We start from the raw sequence: 21064 nt of genomic DNA, 5'->3' as shown, positions 1-21064 counted from the left end.
TGACTATGCCAGGTTATATATAGTGGCATTTTTTTACATCAAAGGAGTCAGAAAAACTCACGTTACTTTGTAACAAGAAACAGTTATGCAGAATGTGTTTTAACCTTGGGGAAGATTACTTAATTCTTCTGACCTTGATTTTCACATGTATAAAACAAAGAATTAATTTAGATCAATAATTATCAATTTGCTGTGTATAAGAATTGCCTGTGGAAAATGGAAAAACTACATGCATTTAAGTCCAACCCAAAGGATTCTGATGTAGTAGGTTTATTTAGATTAAAGTTTTTCAACCTCAGGATTATTGACATTTAGGGCTGGATAATTCTGTGTTTTGTGGACTGTCCTGTGCATTGTAGTATGTTTAGCAGTATCTATGGCCTTTACTCACTAGATGTTAGTAACAATCCCCCACCCCAAGTTATGACAGCCAGAAGTGTCTCCTGACATGGCCAGATGTCCATGGGGGACAAAATTACCCCAGGCTGAGAACCACCTTCCCAGAGCCAGATCTAGAAATCTGCACTTTTTACTAGCCCCATTGGTAATTATATCATTAACTCTTAAAAGTGATCAATCAAGAATTTTTGCTAATTTTTCCATGCATGGTATATTTGCAGATAAAAATTAAGCAATCCATGTACAGTCAAATTTTTAGAACATTTGGGTATTTCTCTTTAAAAAATAATTGTCAAACAATTTGATTGCATCGAAATGCAATTGTTAAAATGCATAGCTAAAACTGTGGTGGTGCTTGTTTGAATCTAAAAATTCTTTATAAAGAAATTTCCCTTTCAGTGTTTTTAGTTGGTGATTCCTTGCGGCCTTTTGTTTCATTAGGATCAAGCGGCTAGAGACATGAAGAGGCTTGAAGAAAAGGACAAGGAAAGAAAAAACGTAAAGTAAGTTGTTTTCTTCTCCCTCAAAAGTTACATAAAAATTGCTACAGTATTGCAAAGCCTATACCCCCAAAGTTTATAGAGAAAAATTAAAATACACAAATGACTTAAAGTTATTTCTGTTTCTTGAATAATATTTCTTATAGTAATTAAAAAGCATTCTTTTTGGTATTCAACTATAAATAGTTTTTAGTAAACACAAGAATGAGTTACAGAGAGAATCGAGAGAGCATCATTACTAAAGTTTGGGTTCATTTTTCAGTCTTGTCCCATAACTGATATAAAATAGACTTATGCCTGTGTGATTGATTTTAAGAAGTAATGGTGATTGTACACAAAAAACTGTGTATATTTTTAATAAATAATAAAAATTTATTTAAGGGGTGACATGCTTTAGCCACTAGTCAGAACTTGAAATACTTTATTTTCTAGGAAAGAGAATTCTCCTCGTCCCCTTGCTGAATATACTCTTCTTAAGGCTTTTTTACCAAGTACAGGGAGGCATGGTTGGACTTTTACCTCTACTTGGCAGTCAGTGCTCAGGCCCTCCCCAAGGTTCCTGTGCCATATGGAGGTTCAGCCCTCTCTTTGGCGTTTACTGTGTGCTGCATCCTCTTCCAGCTGCCCTTCACTGGCGGTGCTGCTTGCCTTAGGGATAGCAAGTGCACTAGGTTAGGAAGAAAGTCTGATTAAAAAGAGATGCTTATGGGAACTAAGCAACCATACTGTCCACAGCTCCTGAGCGATGCAAGTGGCGATGGTCCGCTTCTCCATGTGAACTGTTTGGGAGTTTTAGTCCCAAATTTTAAAAAGAGTTGATGTAGTTTTTCTCTCTGTCCCCAAGGATTTTGGCTGAACGTAGTTACTCCAGGGCTAGAAACTCTGGGGCACATTAAGAAAGTTGTGACAGTCTTTTTAGCATGTACCAAATGCAGGGTTTTTTTTTTTTAATATAAAATGCTTTATATTAAACACTACTGTGTTTGTTGTATGGGGTTGACAAGCCTGGGGTCCTTGGGTATCTCTCTTCAAAAGTTTTTACTCCCTATGTTCTTGTTAGTATTTGATGTTTCTAGGGGTACCATATCATCCCATTCAAAAGAAATGCAAACTGTGGCTTACAGAGTGAAACCAGACGTGTATGATGGATGGATAGTTTACAGTGTGCTTATTGCTGCTTTGTTATTGTTAGTGTTGAGAGTTCCTGTGCTGTATGGAATTCAACACTAATGTGCTATAAGTATGGAGCTGGGTATGTGGAACATTTGCAGGGAAGTTTGTTTCTCCGCTTGTTTTTCCAGGGGTATTCGAGATGACATTGAAGAGGAAGATGACCAAGTGAGTTCCTATGCAGTATTTCTTTTACTTTTACCCCACAAAGTCTGTACTGGGGACAAGCTAGAGCTTGCCTTCACTGAAATGGCCATTCCTGACGTTCAGGAGGGAATGTCATTTGACTTGCTGCTTTTCTGCGTGTGTGACCAGTTGGTAATATAAAGATTCATGTGACTTTCCCCCATGTTGAAGATGGAATTTTGATCAACTATGATATCAAAAGCAAATATGAGCTTTATTCAGCTTGATTTTTTTAATCCAAAATTAATGTTTCTTCTGATAAGTCAAGGAGTAGAGTAGAGTGGGATCTACGGATGGACTCTAGCAACATCTAACCTCTACCTGTTTCTAAGAGTTCTGTTTGTGATTCTTGTGTTTCAAGATGGAACATTAATTAAATGACTGTCCTTTAGGGTTTTTATTCGTTAGTATTTTTTTTTCCCCATTCAGTTGTGGGATGGTGAGAAGGGAACCAGAGTGAGCCTTTCCCAGGTTTGTGACCCTTCTAATCAGTGTCACCTTCCAAACTTGGATTGGTAAAGCCACAGCATGTGTTCCACAGCTCTGGGCACCCCACCCGAGGAAGGCTGTGGAACAGACAGATATATGTCTTCTTTTAAGCAAGCTAAATCATTTTATGGTAGTAACCGTCTCATTCATTTCCTCTGATTGTCCCTCTGAATACTGCTATTGTTAAAGGAATCATTGCTAGTAAGAGTCTTGGTAGGTATTTAAACTGTGCAGTTATCTGTACACTGTATGCACTAATTACAGGAGCAGAAATGTTCTCATTTATACTTGGGTATGATTATGTTCTTGTGCTTTCCTGCAGGAAGCTTATTTTCGGTACATGGCAGAGAATCCAACTGCTGGCGTGGTTCAGGAGGAAGAGGAGGATAATTTGGAATATGATAGTGATGGAAATCCAATTGCACCTTCCAAAAAAATCATTGATCCTCTTCCTCCCATTGATCATTCAGAGGTATGGTGTTTCTTGCTGAATTTGACTCTTCTTTCAAGCTGATAGTTTTCTTTAGCTTTAATATTTAGGTTTTCCCAATATCCTGATTCGTACTCCTTATTATGTCATGAGACTATTTCTTTGGACTCTTGTCATCTTTACCAAATGGTTGAGTCAGAAGGTGACTGAGTGGTTGAGACTTTGTAGCCTATACTGTTGAAGGTACAGCTGAGTCACTTGCTCACATTCAGTTTTTTTCAAGCAATTGTACTTGTTTTCTGCACCATCACTTACCATCTTCATCTCACAGTGGGTCCGTGGGCCTGCATTTGCTTTTCTAAAAATTAATGAATTAATTATTTTTTAAATTTATTATTTATTTTTAAAATAAATTTATTTTATTTATTTTTGGCTGTGTTGGGTCTTCGTTGCTGTTTGCGGGCTTTCTCTAGTTGTGGAGAGCGGGGGCTACTCTTCGTTGTGGTGCATGGGCTTCCCATTGCTGTAGCTTCTCTTGTTGCAGAGCATGGGCCCTAGGCGCGTGGGCTTCAGTAGTTGTGGCACACGGGCTCAGTAGTTATGGCTCACGAGCTCTAGGGCACAGGCTCAGTAGTGGTGGCGCACGGGCTTAGTTACTCTGCGGCATGTGGGATCTTCCCGGACCAGGGCTCGAATGTGTGTCCCCTGCATTGGCAGGTGGATTCTCAACCACTGCGCCACCAGGGAAGCCCCTGCATTTGCTTTTTAATTGCTGTAAATCTTTAGTATTTCTCCTAGATCTGGAACAGATGAGGGGTTGTTCCTTCAAAGTGGAACCAGGAATTACATGGCCCTTAAATCAGGAAAAGGAAATGAGGATATCAGTGTACTCACTTGCGGTGGGGGGGGAAATCAGTATTTCATCCAGGTTAAATATCAGACTAGACCTTGCATACAGTGATTCTAGATCTGGAGCAGTGGTTCTCAAAGTGTGGTCCAAGGAGTCCTAGAAGGATCTTTTCACAGAGTCTACAAAGTCAAAAGAATTTTCATAGTAATGCTGAGATCATTTACCTTTTTCACTGTGTCAGCATTTGCACCAATGACTAAAAGCAATGCTGATGCATTAACATGAATCAGGACAGTAGCACCAGTTGCTTCTCCCTGCCAGATCATCACAGTCACACACCGCTCCCCCCAAAAAAACCCAAAACAAATACAAACCAGTTTCACTTAACAGTATCCTTGATGAAACAGTAAAAAATATTTATTAAATCTTGACCTTTATGTTAACATGTCTTTTTATCCTGTGACAAAATGGGAAGGGCAAATCATTTCTATTGCATGCCAAAATATGACAGTTGTCTCAAGGAAAGGCACTTAGGTGTTCGAGTTGTGAGCTAAGCTAGATGCTTTTTTTTCATGGAACACCATTTTCACTTGAGAAAATGAATGACACTTCAAGGAAAACAAGTGTCTATTGCCAATGGTAGAAAATCAAGCTTTCAAGCAAAAATTAGAATTTGGGAAACATATTCACCATGGTGAGCTTGATAGCTTTCTAATACTTAAAGTCTGTTGATAATCAACCATGATATATGTAGTTTTTTAATTATATAATGAAATGTTTTGGATGATCTGCAGACCATTTCAGTGAACCATTGTTTTCAAATGGCCAATACACGATGTTACAAAATCATGCGTGAGTAAAGGCTCCATTCAAAGTGCGTGATAGACCGATGAATTTTAATGTAACAGAATGTAAAAGTTAGTTGATACAGTTTCAGATTCCACAATGAAAATAATCTTTAAGAAATGTCCATTTGTCAAGGTTTAGTGTAGTATTGAAGAAGAGTTAAAGTCCACAAGCATCTGAAAAGATTATTAATAAATACTCCTGTCCCTTTTCCAACTACATATCTTTGTGAGGACAGATTTCCTTGGCTTTAATCAAAACAACGTTGCAACAGTTTGCAGTAGGAAATATTTTCTTAGTCAGACATTAGAATGATTTGCAAAAATGTAAAGGAAAGTTATAAAAAAAAAGTTACTTTTATTAAAGCATTTATGTTAAAGTGTGATGGGTTTGTTGTGGGGTTTTTTTAACATCTTAATTGGAGTACAGTTGCTTTACAGTGTTGTGTTAGTTTCTGCTGTATAACAAAGTGAATCAGCTATATGCATACATATATTCCCATATCCCACTCCCTCTTGCATCTCCCTCCCACCCTCCCTATCCCACCCCTCTAGGTGGTCGCAGAGCACCTAGCTGATCTCCCTGTGCTATGTGGCTGCTTCCCACTAGCTATCTATTTTACATTTGGTAGTGTATATATGTCAGTGCTACTCTCTCACTTCGTTCCAGCTTACCCTTCCCCCTCCCCTTGTCTTCAGGTCCATTCTCTGTGTCTGTGTCTTTATTTCTGTCCTGCCCCTAGGTTCATTAGAACCATTTCTTTTTTTAGATTCCATATATATGTGTTAGCATATGGTATTTATTTTTCTCTTTCTGACTTACTTCACTCTGTATGACAGACCCTAGGTCCATCCACCTCACTACAAATAACTCAATTTCGTTCCTTTTTATGGCTGAGTAATATTCCATTGTATATATATGCCACATCTTCTTTATCCATTCATCTGTTGATGGACACTTAGGTTGCTTCCATGTCCTGGCTATTGTAAATAGAGCTGCAATGAACATTGTGGTACATGACTCTTTTTGAATTATGGTTATCTCAGGGTATATGCCCAGTAGTGGGATTGCTGGGTCATATGGTAGTTCTATATTTAGTTTTGTAAGGAACCTCCATACTGTTCTCCATAGTGGCTGCATCAGTTTACATTCCCACCAACAGTGCAAGAGGGTTCCCTTTTTTCCACACCCTCTCCAGCATTTATTGTTTGTAGATTTTTTCATGGTGGCCATTCTGACTGGTGTGAGGAGATATACGTCATTGTAGTTTTGATTTGCATTTCCCTAATGATTAGTGATGCTGAGCATCCTTTTATGTGTTTGTTGGCAATCTGTATATCTTCTTTGGAGAGATGTCTATTTAGGTCTTCTGCCCATTTTTGGATTGGGTTGTTTGTTTTTTTGATATTGAGCTGCTTGTAAATTTTGGAGATTAATCCTTTGTCCGTTGCTTCATTTGCAAATATTTTCTCCCATTTTGCGGGTTGTCTTTTCATCTTTTTAAAATAAATTTATTTATTTATTTATTATTTTTGGCTGTGTTGGGTCTTCATTGCTGTGCGCGGGCTTTCTCTAGTTGTGGCCAGTGGGGGCTACTCTTCTTTGCTGTGTGCGGCTTCTCATTGTAGTGGCTTCTCTTGTTGCGGAACATGGGCTCTAGGCACGCGGGCTTCAGTAGTTGTGGGCTCTAGAGCACAGGCTCATTTGCAGTGCACGGGCTTAGTTGCTCCGCAGCATGTGGGAATCTTCCTGGACCAGAGCTCGAACCCATGTCCTCTGCATTGGCAGGCAAATTCTTCACTGTGCCACCAGGGAAGTCCCTTTTCATCTTTTTTATGGTTTCCTTTGCTGTGCAAAAGCTTCTAAGTTTCTTTAGGTCCCATTTGTTTTTGTTTTTATTTCCCTTTCTCTAGGAGGTGGGTCAAAAAAGGATCTTACTGTGATTTATGTCATAGAGTGTTCTCCCTGTGTTTTCCTCTAAGAGTTTTATAGTGTCTGCCCTTACATTTAAGTCTTTAATCCATTTTGAGTTTATTTTTGTGTATGGTGTTAGGGAGTGTTCTAGTTTCATTCTTTTACGTGTAGCTGTCCAGTTTTCCCTGCACCACTTATTGAAGAGGCTGTCTTTTCTCCATTGTATCCTCTTGCCTCCTTTATCAAAGATAAAGTGACCATATGTGCATGGGTTTATCTCTGGGCTTTCTATCCTGTACCATTGATCTATATTTCTGTTTTTGTGCCAGTACCATACTGTCTTGATTAGTGTAGGTTTGTAGTGTAGTCTGAAGTCAGCCTGATTCCTCCAGCTCCGTTTTTCTTTCTCAAGATTGTTTTGGCTACTCGGGGTCTTTTGTATTCCCATACAAATAGTGCAATTTTTTGTTCTAATTCTGTGAAAAATGCCATTGGTAGTTTGATAGGGATTGCATTGAATCTGTAGATTGCTTTGGGTAGTATAGTCATTTTCACAATGTTGATTCTTCCAATCCAGGAACATAGTATATCTCTCCATCTGTTTGTGTCATCATTAATTTCTTTCATCAGTGTCTTAGCTTTCTGCATACAGGTCTTTTGTCTCCCTAGGTAGGTTTTTTCCTAGGTATTTTATTCTTTTTGTTGCAAAGGTAAATGGGAGTGTTTCCTTAATTTCTCTTTCAGATTTTTCATCGTTAGTGTATAGGACTGCAAGAGATTTTTGTGCATTAAATTTTGTATCCTGCTACTCAACCAAATTCATTGATTAGCTCTAGTAGTTTTCTGGTGGCATCTTTAGGATTCTCTATGTATAGTATCATGTCATCTGCAAACAGTGGCAGTTTTACTTCTTCTTTTCTGATTTGGATTCCTTTTATTTCTTTTTCTTCTCTGATTGCTGTGGCTAAAACTTCCAAAACTATGTTGAATAATAGTGGTGAGTGTGGGCAACCTTGTCTTGTTCCTGATCTTAGAGGAAATGGTTTCCGTTTTTCACCATTGAGAACAATGTTGGCTGTGGGTTTGTCATATATGGCCTTTATTATGTTGAGGTAGGTTCCCGGGTTTGTTGTTACTTTAACGTGAATTTTAAAATTTGTCTGTTTTAAGTTTAATACAGTAAATATCAGTAGATTTAACCTACATAAACAAAAGCTCATTGTGTTTCTGTTAAGTGTAAAGGGTACATGAGACTAAAAAGTTTGAGAACTACTGGTCTAGACTGGAGTATGGGTTATATTCAGCTTTTTAAATGTTTCCTTTGGCACAGCTGTTACCACATAAGGAGTTGGCATTTTTACATGTGGCAAGTTAAATATCTGAAACTGATCTAGGAGGATGCATGCATGATAAAGAGTGAAAAGCTAATAAGGAAAAGCTCAAATATTTGAAATATTCATTTAATAAAATATTTGAGATATTTGACAAAGTGGTCAAACTTCATTATCCTGCCTGGGGTATCCCACAGTTGTCTTAATATAATGAGAAGTCTGCCAGGAGAGACCAGATATGAAGAAAGGATACCCCTTTCTTCACATTCTTCTTTTTTTTTACCTCTCTTCTGGGTTAAAAAAAAAAAATGTGTGTGTGTAAAAAATTTACATATTTGTAAATTTTTGTGAACAAAGACAAAAATTCTTGCCCTCATGGACCTTCTGTTCTGGTAAGAGAAGAGAACTGAAGAAAAGGGCTTAGTGCAGCATTGTGGGGAGCATAACCAAAGGTCCTGTTAATAATAAAACTAAATTCTTTCTTTTTGTTGATAGTACCATAGAAAGATAATTAATTTTAGGCTGTATCTCGAGTTATGAAATTTTTGACCACCTATGAAAGGCATAAGTTCTCCTTAAAGAATAAGTTTATTGTAGACATATCATGTCAGAAAGAGAATCATTTAGCCAGATTCACATGTGGTAAATATGCTAGTGTTTTGTATTCTTAGTACAGTAAGCTATGAAAGATTAGCAGAAATGACTTCTTCCCTCTTTGGAACTGGAAATGCTTGGCCATACATTTCTTAAAAGTTATGTAAACAGTTCCATGTTTTTAAAAAGAATGGAACTCCCTCTAAAGGTAGAGCTCTCCCCAAAGGAAATATTAGAAATGTTTTTAAATGCCGAGATCTAGGTGAACAGCTTACTGCAAAACATATTTAAATGTTATATGATGGAATATCTGAGTCCTTTTTGGCATTAGAGATTCCCTAGTCTGCATCAAGGCTGTTCAAACCTGAGGTGTCCTAAGAGTCTCTTTAGGAAATAGGTCGGTGTTTATATTGAAAACAGGAACAAGAAAAAGTACTGGCTGTACTTTCGGGATTTGTGTCATGAATAAATGAATTCCTTTGTTCTCTCTAGCTGGTTATGGCTTTACTTGTATAATATTTGTGAAAGGTTATTTTGCATTAAAATCAAACTTACAGGATTGACTCTTGAATTCTAGACTAACTTTGAATAATTGGACCTGCAGATTGACTATCCACCATTTGAAAAAAATTTTTACAATGAACATGAAGAGATAACCAACCTCACCCCACAGCAGCTAATAGATCTCCGGCATAAGCTCAATCTTCGGGTAAGTCAGCCATTAAGGCAAATATTCATATTAATGTTAATTAGTGCAGGGTTAGTATTACTGCTTATCCAAACTGAAATAATCTTGAATTTCTTTTCTAATAGTCCCTGAGCTATCTTTGATAAAGTAATAATTAGATCCCTTGGGCTCTTGTGTCTTGATTTTGTTGTTTTAGTCTTATAGCTGTTTTAGGATAGGATTATTCATTCTTTCATGTGATACACATGAATACTATATGTATGTGTTCAGTCAACTTTGTGTGTTGTGTTGGAACAATAGGTCATGTGACCTTAAAACTAATCAGCAAGTATTTCTGCAGTGAGAACAGTATGCTAAGAACTGCGTTGGGTGGGCTAGAGATGAAAACAAGGGGTTCCCATCTTCAGGAAGAGGAGACAAGATTAATAGATGTGGACAATATTGGAAGTTTTAGACTATTTCGAAATTAAGATACACTTGCTTCTCAAACTATATACAGCACGCATTTTTAATTAGAAGAAGAAATTAACAACTTTAAAAAATATGCATGTACTAATATCAGAATAATGGTTTAAATTGTCCACTAAAAAGCTTTGGGTTGCACACTGACCACATTGTTTAGGGTGCTGCTAGATGTTAAGTGAAACACACAGATAATACAGTGATGTGTGTTCTTGTGTGGACAACTTTCTGGCCTTACCAGTTGCTACATGATGTTTGAACTTGTGTTTTCTGAGGGTAGGTGTGTGGGAGGGGTGTGTGTGTGTGTGTGTGTGTGTACACGTATGTACTTGTCTGTTTTCCAAGAAGTACCCCTTCAAAAAACCTTTAAGTGAAATCCTGGTTGGAAATATCAGCATCACCTGAGAAACCTTGATGGAGGTGGAGCCCAGTTCTTCACCTGGGTGCAGTTCAAACAACGTTTGGCAGTGTCTGGATCATCACTAAGCGGGATGTTAGCTCTTCAGGCATCACTGAAATTGGAGACAGTAGACAATATCTTTGTAACTAGTGGGTATAGACGTGTCTGAATTTGGAGCTCATTTGCACTCTTTATTTCAAGAGTAAATTTTATTTTTTCTACCACCTGGTTAATAGTTATGCAAATGGAAGAAGTATATTAATGGCTTTTTCCAATTTACTGAACATCTTTTTATTTCTTATGAGAAAATTGATTTTGATTTAAGAGATTTCTAGGCCCTTAATCATTTAAAATGATATGACTATTATCTCAGGAATATTTATCTTGGAGTTTTTTATATGCGGTTTTAGACCTGTTATTATTTGAATTTTACCTTTTCAAACAGTGTAGGCTCTTAGCTACAGACTTATATTTTCACTTCTTCATACTCCCAACTAAATGCTAGGTAGATACAGGCAAATATTCTTGAACTTCTAACGCTGTTTGTTTTGAAGTACAAGTCATTCCTGCAAGTTGTCTTTATCTCTAGGTTTCTGGTGCTGCACCTCCTAGACCAGGAAGTAGTTTTGCTCATTTTGGGTTTGATGAGCAACTTATGCACCAGATTCGGAAATCTGAGTACACACAGCCCACTCCAATACAGTGCCAGGTAAGTAAAACATATTGAAAGAAAAATGAAGTAGAATGACATTGTGACTTTTTTTTTTTTTAACAAGTCAAAGCAATGAAAGTTTAGTATAGAACTGTATTGACATGGATAGAATTTTTGAAACGTTTAAAAATTAAAGAGCAAAAGTGAATTTTTTACCACTCTTAAGAAGTTGCTGGCTGTTCTCACCTTCTCAGGTGGACTGCATTCTGTCTATGGAATGTGTGTCTTTCAAAATAAACTGCTTTCACTTTACTATGGCTGGCTCTTGAATTCTTTCCTGTGCAAAGCCAAGGAAGGACCCTCACTTGGCAGCCTGTCCTAGGAACTTGCCTGTGACCTAGGACATGAGGTGGTCTTCTCCCCCTCCGCACTTTTCCTTTGATTATAAAAATGTCTGCTTAGTTCTTGGGGCAGAGCCCTCTTGCCTGCCCACTTGTGTCTTTCACAAGCAACCTATATTAATAAATCTACTTAACCTATTTTTTAAAAAAGTTGCTAAGGGGCTGGGAAATGTTCTTTTGTGTCTGATAAATGTCTTGAAAATATGAGCTGAAGAAAATAGTTCATTAGGCCTAGACTGAACAAAATAAAATTTGTGCATGGAGAAGTTTAGCACTGTCGATTATGAGGATTCCTTTGTCCATGGCCTGAAAATTCTCATAACTGAAGGTAATAGCTTCTGTTTCTCATTTATATATGGATTTTATTCATTTCTACGCAGTTCAGTATGTGGATGAGACAGTCTCTACCTTCACAAGGGGGACAAATTTTTAAAAATTCTAGCAATGATAATATTTCCTACAGATCAAGAAGTTAATGGAAATTCCAGGTATTTCTTGTTATTCCATAGCCAGTATGCATAGCCCAGGACATTTTTGTTCCATTGGAAATAAATGTCATTAATAGTCATTTACCCTTCCACAGAATTTCCTTCAGCACATCTTTAAAATTGAAAGTTTGGAGTGGATTTTTTTTTTTTTTCTTTTTCTCTAGGGTGTACCTGTGGCATTAAGTGGTAGAGACATGATTGGTATTGCCAAAACAGGCAGTGGGAAAACTGCGGCCTTTATCTGGCCCATGTTGATTCATATAATGGACCAGAAAGAATTGGAACCGGGTGATGGACCAATTGCAGTGATTGTGTGTCCTACTAGGGAGCTTTGTCAGCAGGTATGTGCTTTGTGTAGAAGCCCCCCTCCATATTGTTACCTGATAAGGGACTAGCCAGTCAAATGGGTAGAATTACCAGGAAACTTTTTTTTTTAATTATAGTGAAATACACAAAATTTACTATTATAGCCATTTTTAAATGTACTGTTAAGTGGCATTAAGTACATTCACATTGTTGTGCTACCAGGAAACTTCTGGAAAATATTATGTGTTATAGATTTTCTGTATAACCAAATTAATATGGGAACTGTATTATAAGTTTTCCTCCTGGGTTAATTCATTCTGTCTGGTAGAAGGGCAGTAACAGGGTCGGGAAGAGACGTGAAAAAGAATAATCACAACAAGATTTTAGATAGCCTGTTAAGATATGATAATGGTACTCTGTTCATTTACTTTATAAGTAAAATTGTGTTTTTAAAGCATTTTCTGGCTTTTGATTTTCTATTGATATCGCATTCTGTGTGTTTTTCATAGCTCCCTTTTGGGTTATGACAGAGGTGTCTGTTGTCACAGTTTGTTAATACGTCATTATGTCAACTTTGTAGATCCACGCAGAATGCAAGCGGTTTGGGAAAGCGTATAATCTCCGATCAGTAGCCGTGTATGGAGGAGGGAGCATGTGGGAGCAGGCCAAGGCCCTTCAGGAAGGGGCAGAGATTGTTGTCTGTACACCAGTAAGTATGTCTTGGGTTTAAATATCAGCCTCTCTTGGTATGAAGAAAATTGGTTAGTTGTTGGAGGGCATTTCCCCTAAAATGTGGTAAAGCAGGGTTAAGAATACTCTGATGCAATGACAGCTGGTGGCTTTGGTTTAATTTTGATTGCTAGCCTAAAATAGCAGTCCAATAAGATTCTCTCTGCTGTGAATTCCCCTCTATAGCAAACAGTTTTTCTTATGCTCTCCTAGAAAAGGGATCGATGCTTACTGAGAGCACCAAGAATCAGAAAGTTGTTCAGGGTATGGTCAGAACTGCCTAGAAGATTGTAGTTTAAACATTAAAACCCATTAATAAGGCTTTAACTTAGGTAATTTCAGAATGCCTCACAAAAAATAGTTCTGACCATCTTTCCACAATTTAAATCAAAATTAATGTAAAGGAAGAATCCTGTTGAGTTTTCAGATTTTCTGTTCTTTTGGGCTCTGTAGTGCGTAAAGTCTGAGGCTGTCAGACTAGTGTCTATTACGGTCTAAGACTGGAGTATTAGCACTTTTCCCAGGAGTGGAACTCTAGAAAGTTCTTGTAAATGCCTTTATACCATCGGCCCTCCACATCGGCAGGTTTCCCTGTGAGTTTCACCAACAAAGGATTGAAAATATTCAGGGGAAAAAAATTCCAAAAAAGCAAAACTTGAATTTGCTGCGTGCTGGCAACTATTTACGTAGCATTTACGTTGCGTTAGGTATTATAAGTAGAGATGGTTTAAAGGATACAGAAGGGTGTGTGTAGGTTGTATGTGCAAATACTCCTTCATTTTGTTTAAGGGACTTGAGCGTCCTCGTGGGAGGTGAGTGTGGGTGATCCTGGAACCAGTGTCCAGCAGACACTGGGATGACTATGCTTACTATTCATTTTCTGGATCTCATAGGGTCGACTTATTGATCATGTGAAGAAGAAAGCTACCAACCTTCAAAGAGTCTCTTACCTTGTATTTGACGAAGCAGATCGAATGTTTGACATGGGATTTGGTATGCCTTGAATACCAGTTTCTTCTGTCCCCGTCCTCATGATACTAGTTTTTTCCATATCTTTCTAGACTTAATTTTTTCTCTGCACGAGAGAAGCTAAAAATACTCCTGGATAGGATTAGACCATAGAGATATTGCTAAGACATTAACTATTTTTAGGAGTTTTTTCAGGAAAAGTATGTTAGGCTTAACTGGGTTGAGGACATTTGAAAGTACCTGTGAATATAAGGGAAATATCATCTCTAGGCTTTATTTTTATTCATATGCCTTTGTGAAGGTCAAGGTCTGTGTTCTTAGGTAGGTGGATGTCATATCATTCAAGGCCTTTTGCTTTCCTGTCCTCCTTGACTTAACCAGCTGTGTGAAAATTCTAAATAGCTATCTTTATGGATTGGATCATCCCTGGGCCCAGCCAATGGTGCTGGGGTAAGTGTTTCTGAGTTTCATACTGAGTGATAGGTCTAGGAGTTCCAGAATTTCCTTAATTCTTATAATGTCTCATGTGAAGATTTTTACTAAAATGACTTTTCCCAGGCATCCCAAACTGTCATACAGAGGTATGATACTAATTTTACTGTTCTACTTCTTCCAGAGTACCAGGTGCGATCCATAGCAAGTCATGTCCGTCCCGACAGACAGAGTACGTATGAAGCAGTTTCATTAAGCCATGTTTGTACTCAGAATAAACACCTATTTATTTTATAAGCACTCACAGCTATGGCAGCAAAAATGATCATGTGTGTTCTAGTGAGGAACCATAAAGGGGAAGATAATGATGGTGACAGGACCTTAGAGATCATTAGATAGAACTTGCTCATTTTTATAGATGATGAAACCAAGGCTGAGGATTAAATTACTTGCCCCAATTCATAAAGTTTTATCACTGGCTAGAGGCAATACACAGTGCAGATATGCTGATTTGAAGTCAAGAGCCTTTTTCTGAACCATGCTGACGACCCCTGTCTTAACTGAAAATGCATAAAGTTAGAATAAGGGCAAGTTTTTTTTTTTCCTTAGTGAATTAATTTTTAAACTAAATTTAAAGTTCAGGTGGGTTTACTTTTTTAAAAACTGAGCAGTGTCAGTGGGAAGCTTAGTGGGTATTCAGAAAAGAAGTCATATTGTTTCTTTAACAGAATTTACTTTACCTTTTAGCTCTCTTATTCAGTGCAACTTTTCGGAAAAAGATTGAAAAACTGGCCAGAGACATCCTGATTGACCCTATTCGTGTGGTGCAGGGGGATATTGGAGAGGTAACCCTAAGCAGGGCTGGATAGGATCCCAGTGGGTTATTTCTCTTACTATGGTGACATGGAATTAATTTCTCACTATTGAGAAAAAAATATTTTGCGTTTACAGATGAGGCAACATGTTTCAAATTTGCTTTAAAAACACCAGGGTTGGGGGAAATAGGTGAAACGTGATTGGCAAAATGTTAGTAATTGTTGAAGCTTGGTGATGGATACATGGGAGTTGATTTTGTTCATTTTACTCTTTTTGAATGTTAAAGTTTTTTCCAGAATAAAAGGTTTTTTTTAAAAAATATTTTTTTGGGGTAAAAGCAGGTTTTGCTCGAAAGACTACTGGTCAGTTAGGATGGAACTGACATCATAAGTGATTGTGGGAGTAGGCCTGCACAGCGTGGAGTGGGGAGATTTGAAAGGCCTGGTGAAAATGAGTTAAGGGTTTTTTTTTCCTTACCTATAAATATGTCCTATGTGGAAAATTTCTCTGAATTGTGATTTGGAAATCAATTAAGGCTGCTTTGAGAATTCCTTAGTTTGCTTGGTATATTTATTAAAGTTCTGTGCAGTTAGCTTTTTGACATTGTCTGCTTTTCATCACTAAGTGCCTTCTATTTGCATGTATGAATTGTACTAGGAACAGTAAGTGGGAAGGACAGAAAAGGAGCTTACTCTATTGGGAATAATCTGAATAGGCATATAGAGAAGTATTGAGCAAAGCACTGGGGCTTACAGATTATTAGGTATATGTACACGTCAGGGGAGGTGGAGAGCACTGTGATTTGCTAAGGGATGTAAAATTTGAGCTACACTTGACTTGCTGAAGAAAGGCGCAAGGAGAAGAGGGATTATTCAAGGTTCTTCCAGATGCAGGTAGAAAATGTGATGGCTGGTCCTAATTCACGTGCCCTGTGGCACAAATGTCGCAATTATCTTTTTCATTTATTTCTTTTCAGGCAAATGAAGATGTGACTCAGATTGTGGAGATTCTGCATTCTGGGCCTAGTAAATGGAACTGGCTCACCCGGCGTCTAGTGGAGTTTACCTCTTCAGGAAGTGTCCTCCTGTTTGTTACTAAAAAAGCCAATGCTGAAGAGCTAGCCAATAACCTTAAACAGGAGGGTCATAGTCTTGGCCTGCTCCATGGTGACATGGATCAGAGTGAAAGAAACAAGGTTATTTCAGACTTTAAGAAAAAGGACATCCCAGTCCTCGTGGCCACAGATGTTGCAGGTAGGGTGTGAATTTCCCCAGTAACCATGCTATAAGGGTGCTCTGTCTTGCTATATAAGACCTTTAATATCTGAGGAGGCTGATTGAAGGCACTCTGCTGGCCTGGCTGGCCACACCCCGTGGTGCAGCAGTTCAGAGCACCGTGATTACAGTCTGGAGCTCTGGGTACCACTTTTTTTTTTTTTTTTTTTTGCGGTACGTGGACCCCTCACTGCTGTGGCTCCGGGCTCCCGCCGCGGAGCACAGGTTCTGGACGCACAGGCTCAGCGGCCATGGCTCATGGGCCCAGCCGCTCTGCGGCACGTGGGATCCTCCCAGACCGGGGCGCGAACCCGCGTCCCCTGCGTTGGCAGGCGGACCCTCAACCACTGCGCCACCAGGAAAGCCCACTTTTCATTTAATGTTCCTCTGAAAAAAAGAATCCCTGCAGTTGGAAGACACTTGGGGAAGAAATTGTTTACACAGTCACATCGTGGGCTATGCCCCTGTTGTGTGTCTGAATATAGTACATACCTTACATTGATTATTTAGTTTGGCATACTTCACTCAAGATCAGAAAAAGTTTTGAAGTGTGATTTTTGAGTTTGTTCTGCTGAGTTTTAATAGCTACCCTTAAAAACTGGTATTTTCTCGCAGAAAGGAGATCACTTCTCAGCTTCAGGACACATTTGATGTTGGTTTTACTTTTTTTTTTTTTTTTTTTTTACATATTTCTGGTGCAAGAGTGAGGCCACGGCAGGTTATTGATAGTAGAAGATAGATGTCCCTTACACACTAAGTTGACCCAGCATCATAGAATCTACGATAGTGGCATTTGTTCTAGAAGGGCAGCTTACATGCCTGTATCTCAGCACACCAAATCATGTACTTTGCTTAGATAAGAGGAATGTGGGTTCTTAGGTTAGCATTTGGGGACACTTTGGTGTTTTGGCTCCTGATAAAGAATAAAAGAATTTTGTTTTTTGTTTCAGCCCGTGGTCTGGACATTCCTTCAATTAAGACTGTCATTAACTATGATGTGGCACGAGATATTGATACCCATACGCATAGGATTGGCCGAACAGGACGAGCGGGTGAGAAAGGCGTGGCCTATACCTTGCTGACACCCAAGGATAGCAATTTTGCCGGTGACCTTGTCCGGAACTTGGAAGGAGCCAATCAGCATGTTTCCAAGGAACTCCTAGATCTGGCCATGCAGGTGAGGGGCTGGACACACTTCAGGTTGCTCCAGGTTGTAAAACTAAGCGAAAAAATTTCAATATGCCAGAGGCAGATAACATAGAAACATGACAGTAAAGTTGGGCAGGCAGCACTTATGAAGTATAGATTGGTATTGTAGGACATTAAAACTCATCTGGTCTGTCCTCTCATCCTCTCCTTTCAGCAGCATTTATGTTGAAAAGCTATTCCTTTGTGCTAAAATCTGTCCCTGTGACATTTCTTTCTGCTTGCCCCATGTCACACTTGTGAGCAAATATAATATCAAAGAAAGCTACTAGTCTCCTCACTGCCCTTTTCCCCAAAGTTTTTTCTTTGGGGGGCTAAAAATGTATGATGTCTTTAAAAAAAAAAATGTATTTCACTACTTCTCAGACCTAGATCTCAGACCTTTGACTACACTGCTTACCCATTTAAAACTGTGTGAGGCATTCTACTGAATTCAACCTTGAGTTGTCTTAATACACACAGTCCCCAAATTACAAATGGATTTGTAGAGACTGATAGTAGAGACTTATGTGTTTTTCAAATTCATAGGCCAGCCTACAGAACTGTTCACCCATAATGCAGTTGTACTGTGGTACTGCCTGTGCTTCCAGACCTGGGAGTAAAGGACCTGCATTGCAGGGGAGAGTAGAATGATGTTTCCTTTCCTTTCGCGGAGAGCCAGTCCTGAATTAAATACAAGATGTATTTTGTCTGTGGCATTTTCCTACATCTCATTGTGCCTCAGGCTTTCTCTGCTCTCAGACTGATCAGCTTCCCTGATTAGCACCTTGCCCAGCCTGCCCTACCTTTCAAGTACTTTTTTTTTTTTGATAAATCTATTTTATTTTTGGCTGCGTTTGGTCTTCGTTGCTGTGTGCGAGCTTTTTCTAGCTGCAGTGAACAGGGGCTACTCCTCGTTGCAGTGCGTGGGCTTCTCATTGCGGTGGCTTCTCTGTTGTGGAGCACGGGCTCTAGGCGCGCGGGTCTCAGTAGTTGTGGCTCACGGGCTCTAGGGCGCAGGCTCAGTAGTTGTGGCACTTGGACTTAGTTGCTCCGCGGCATGTGGGATCTTCCTGGACCAGGGCTTGAACCTGTGTTCCCTGCATTGGCAGGTGGGTTCTTAACCACTGCGCCACCAGGGAAGCCCTCAGGTACTTTTTGAGTGTAACGTGATTGTCAGATAAAGCTCTAACCACCCCCAGAGATGTTATATATAGATTGTCTGAGAAATAGAGAATAAATTCATTTTCCTCAAGGAAGTTAGAAATGGCCAGAGTAACTGCTCTGCATCTGAGGTGTATCTTAATCACTTCCCTTCCTGGAGCCCCTGAAGGAAGGAAGGAGCAGTAAAAGGAAGCCTTAGATAAGGCTCCTGACAAATATGACGGATGAAGCTACCAAAAAGCAGCTAATCTGTGGTGCCTGTGAACAGTTCCTCCTTTGCTACAGATACATTCGCAAAAGATGAAACAAAAAGTTCTTCCCATTTAGTTTCCTTTTTGATCTCGTCCCGTTCCTCTGGGCGCCTCTTCCTCCCATGTCTTAACCTTGAATTGTGTTCAATGCAGAATGCCTGGTTTCGGAAATCCCGCTTCAAAGGAGGGAAAGGGAAAAAGCTGAACATTGGTGGAGGAGGCCTAGGCTATAGGGAGCGGCCTGGCCTCGGCTCTGAGAACACGGTGAGTCCTGGATGTTAGGATTATTCTTGTCTGAGAGCCTCTTAACGTGACTTTCTATTGAAGAAGCACCTGTGTGTCCTTGACTGACTAGGCGTGCTCAGGATACCAGTTTAGATTAGCAGTGGTTCTTAAACTGTGGTCCCTGGACCAGTAGCACATGCAAACTCGTGCCCCACCCTAGACCTGGTGAATCCAGCTCCGGAGGTGGGGCCCAGCAGTCTGTCCACCAGCCCTCCAGCACTGGCCTAGAGCGGAGGGTCACTCTGTAAACTCCAGCTACAGCTTGTAACTAAACTCAGGAATGATTCCTACATTCTGGGAAATCGAACCAGAGATATGAGAGCTAGCTTTTCTCACAAAACAGTAACAGAAGCTCCCCCGACTGGCTTTCTTAACTTTGTTTCCTGTCACTTTCTTAAGCCAAGGAAGAAAGCTGCCAGTCTCCATTTCTGCATCATCACAGTTAACTTGGTGTCTTTGTTACATACAAAATCTGTCCCCATGTTACAGTGATGATGACGATGTGGGTCATGCAGATAGATGGTAGGGAGAACTGAATATGTGCCAGGGCCAGCCCGGGCAGCCACACGTTATTAGCTCAGTCTCCACAGCCACTCAGAGTAAGTACAGATGATAAAACGGAGGCACCCGAGGTCACACTGTGCTGAGCACTGAAGCTGAGGTTTCAGACTCTTTAGGGTCTGGACTTGGAGGCTGAGCAGTCATGTATGTGCTGTACTGCCTTGTGGCCTTTTCAGCCTTAACGTAATTTTTATATAATTACATAAACATGTTTATATTTGTGTCTGTAAATAATACCAAGTAATCAGCTTTGGGCATAATCTGACCTCATTTCTGACTATTCGGGTTAGTTCCCAGAAATAGAATTATTGGGTTGAAAGGCATAAGCATTTTTAAATGATTCATTACCGTGCCTCTTTTCTCACAAAGCATAACTTTCTAAAAATTTCCTATTCCCATTTCAGCTCCCACTTCAGTTTTCAGTATATTGAGGCCCAGTCTGTGGCAGTGGGCTTTCCTACTTACTCTTCCATCCTCATGAGTGTGTTGGGCTTTCCTGTGGCAGTGGGCTTTCCTACTTACTCTTCCATCCTCATGAGTGTGTTGGGCTTTCCTGTGGCAGTGGGCTTTCCTACTTACTCTTCCATCCTCATGAGTGTGTTGACTTTTTAGGACCGAGGAAGTAAACAACAATGTAATGAGCAATTATGAGGCCTACAAGCCCTCCACAGGAGCCATGGGGAGATCGGCTGACGGCAATGAAAGCAGCTTTCCAGGTCGGTCTGAAATTAAGCATTTAGTTAAGAGCTTTCACTGGTAACTCTTGGGCAGTGAGGAGGGGCCCTAGTCTTCCTGAGATGGTAGCTGGCCTCGTAGACTTTGATGTTTGCTGGATTTAGGTAGGGCCTTCTCCTGTTTTCAGTTTCGAATATCACCGTAACTGCAAGCTTACCTAGAGCTGCAGGTGTAGCGCCTAGAGAAACCCCTCTTGCTGGTCATCTACTTCAGTCATGCTCAGGGCCCTCCTCCTACAGCAGGATTGGTGTTCCCTCCCTGCCTTAACAGCCTTCAAGGCTCCAAGGCTCTTGTAATCTGGTTGAGAGTAATTGCCATTTTTTTAGCTAAGACAAGTTTGATTCTGTGTCTCTTGTGAACTCTGAACCCATCATCCTTCTATACCTCCAGTTAGCTAGCTGGCATCCAGTTAACTAGCTGGGCCATCAAGTTTTAACTTACTGTCTTACCCACTGTTGTTGTCTCTCTTTTAGTCACAGTACAAGAGTCACTTTGTTGCTGCCAGTTTAACCAACCAGAAGGCTGGAAGCTCTGCTGCTGGGGCGAGTGGATGGACT

At 39.7% G+C, this 21064-nt stretch overlaps 1 protein-coding gene across 2 annotated transcripts in view; it reads left to right on the top strand.

Annotated features, from left to right (window-relative positions):
- DDX42 (DEAD-box helicase 42) overlaps nucleotides 1-21064 on the top strand; it is a 51727-nt gene extending 30663 nt beyond the window's left edge. For both annotated transcript variants that reach the window (XM_030843445.3, XM_030843444.3), the window contains exons 4-18: nucleotides 841-902; nucleotides 2201-2237; nucleotides 3067-3216; nucleotides 9314-9418; nucleotides 10849-10968; nucleotides 11965-12141; nucleotides 12687-12815; nucleotides 13729-13828; nucleotides 14421-14468; nucleotides 14984-15081; nucleotides 16029-16305; nucleotides 17277-17503; nucleotides 19080-19190; nucleotides 20385-20488; nucleotides 20981-21064. In XM_030843445.3, the coding sequence (XP_030699305.2) occupies nucleotides 841-902; nucleotides 2201-2237; nucleotides 3067-3216; nucleotides 9314-9418; nucleotides 10849-10968; nucleotides 11965-12141; nucleotides 12687-12815; nucleotides 13729-13828; nucleotides 14421-14468; nucleotides 14984-15081; nucleotides 16029-16305; nucleotides 17277-17503; nucleotides 19080-19190; nucleotides 20385-20423 (1680 nt within the window). In that variant the 3' untranslated portion in view covers nucleotides 20424-20488; nucleotides 20981-21064. The remainder of the gene's footprint in view (nucleotides 1-840; nucleotides 903-2200; nucleotides 2238-3066; nucleotides 3217-9313; nucleotides 9419-10848; nucleotides 10969-11964; nucleotides 12142-12686; nucleotides 12816-13728; nucleotides 13829-14420; nucleotides 14469-14983; nucleotides 15082-16028; nucleotides 16306-17276; nucleotides 17504-19079; nucleotides 19191-20384; nucleotides 20489-20980) is intronic.

This window comes from Globicephala melas, chromosome 20 (genome assembly GCF_963455315.2).
Source record: "Globicephala melas chromosome 20, mGloMel1.2, whole genome shotgun sequence".
Lineage (NCBI taxonomy): Eukaryota > Metazoa > Chordata > Mammalia > Artiodactyla > Delphinidae > Globicephala > Globicephala melas.
This window is presented reverse-complemented; position numbering and strand designations above follow the sequence as displayed.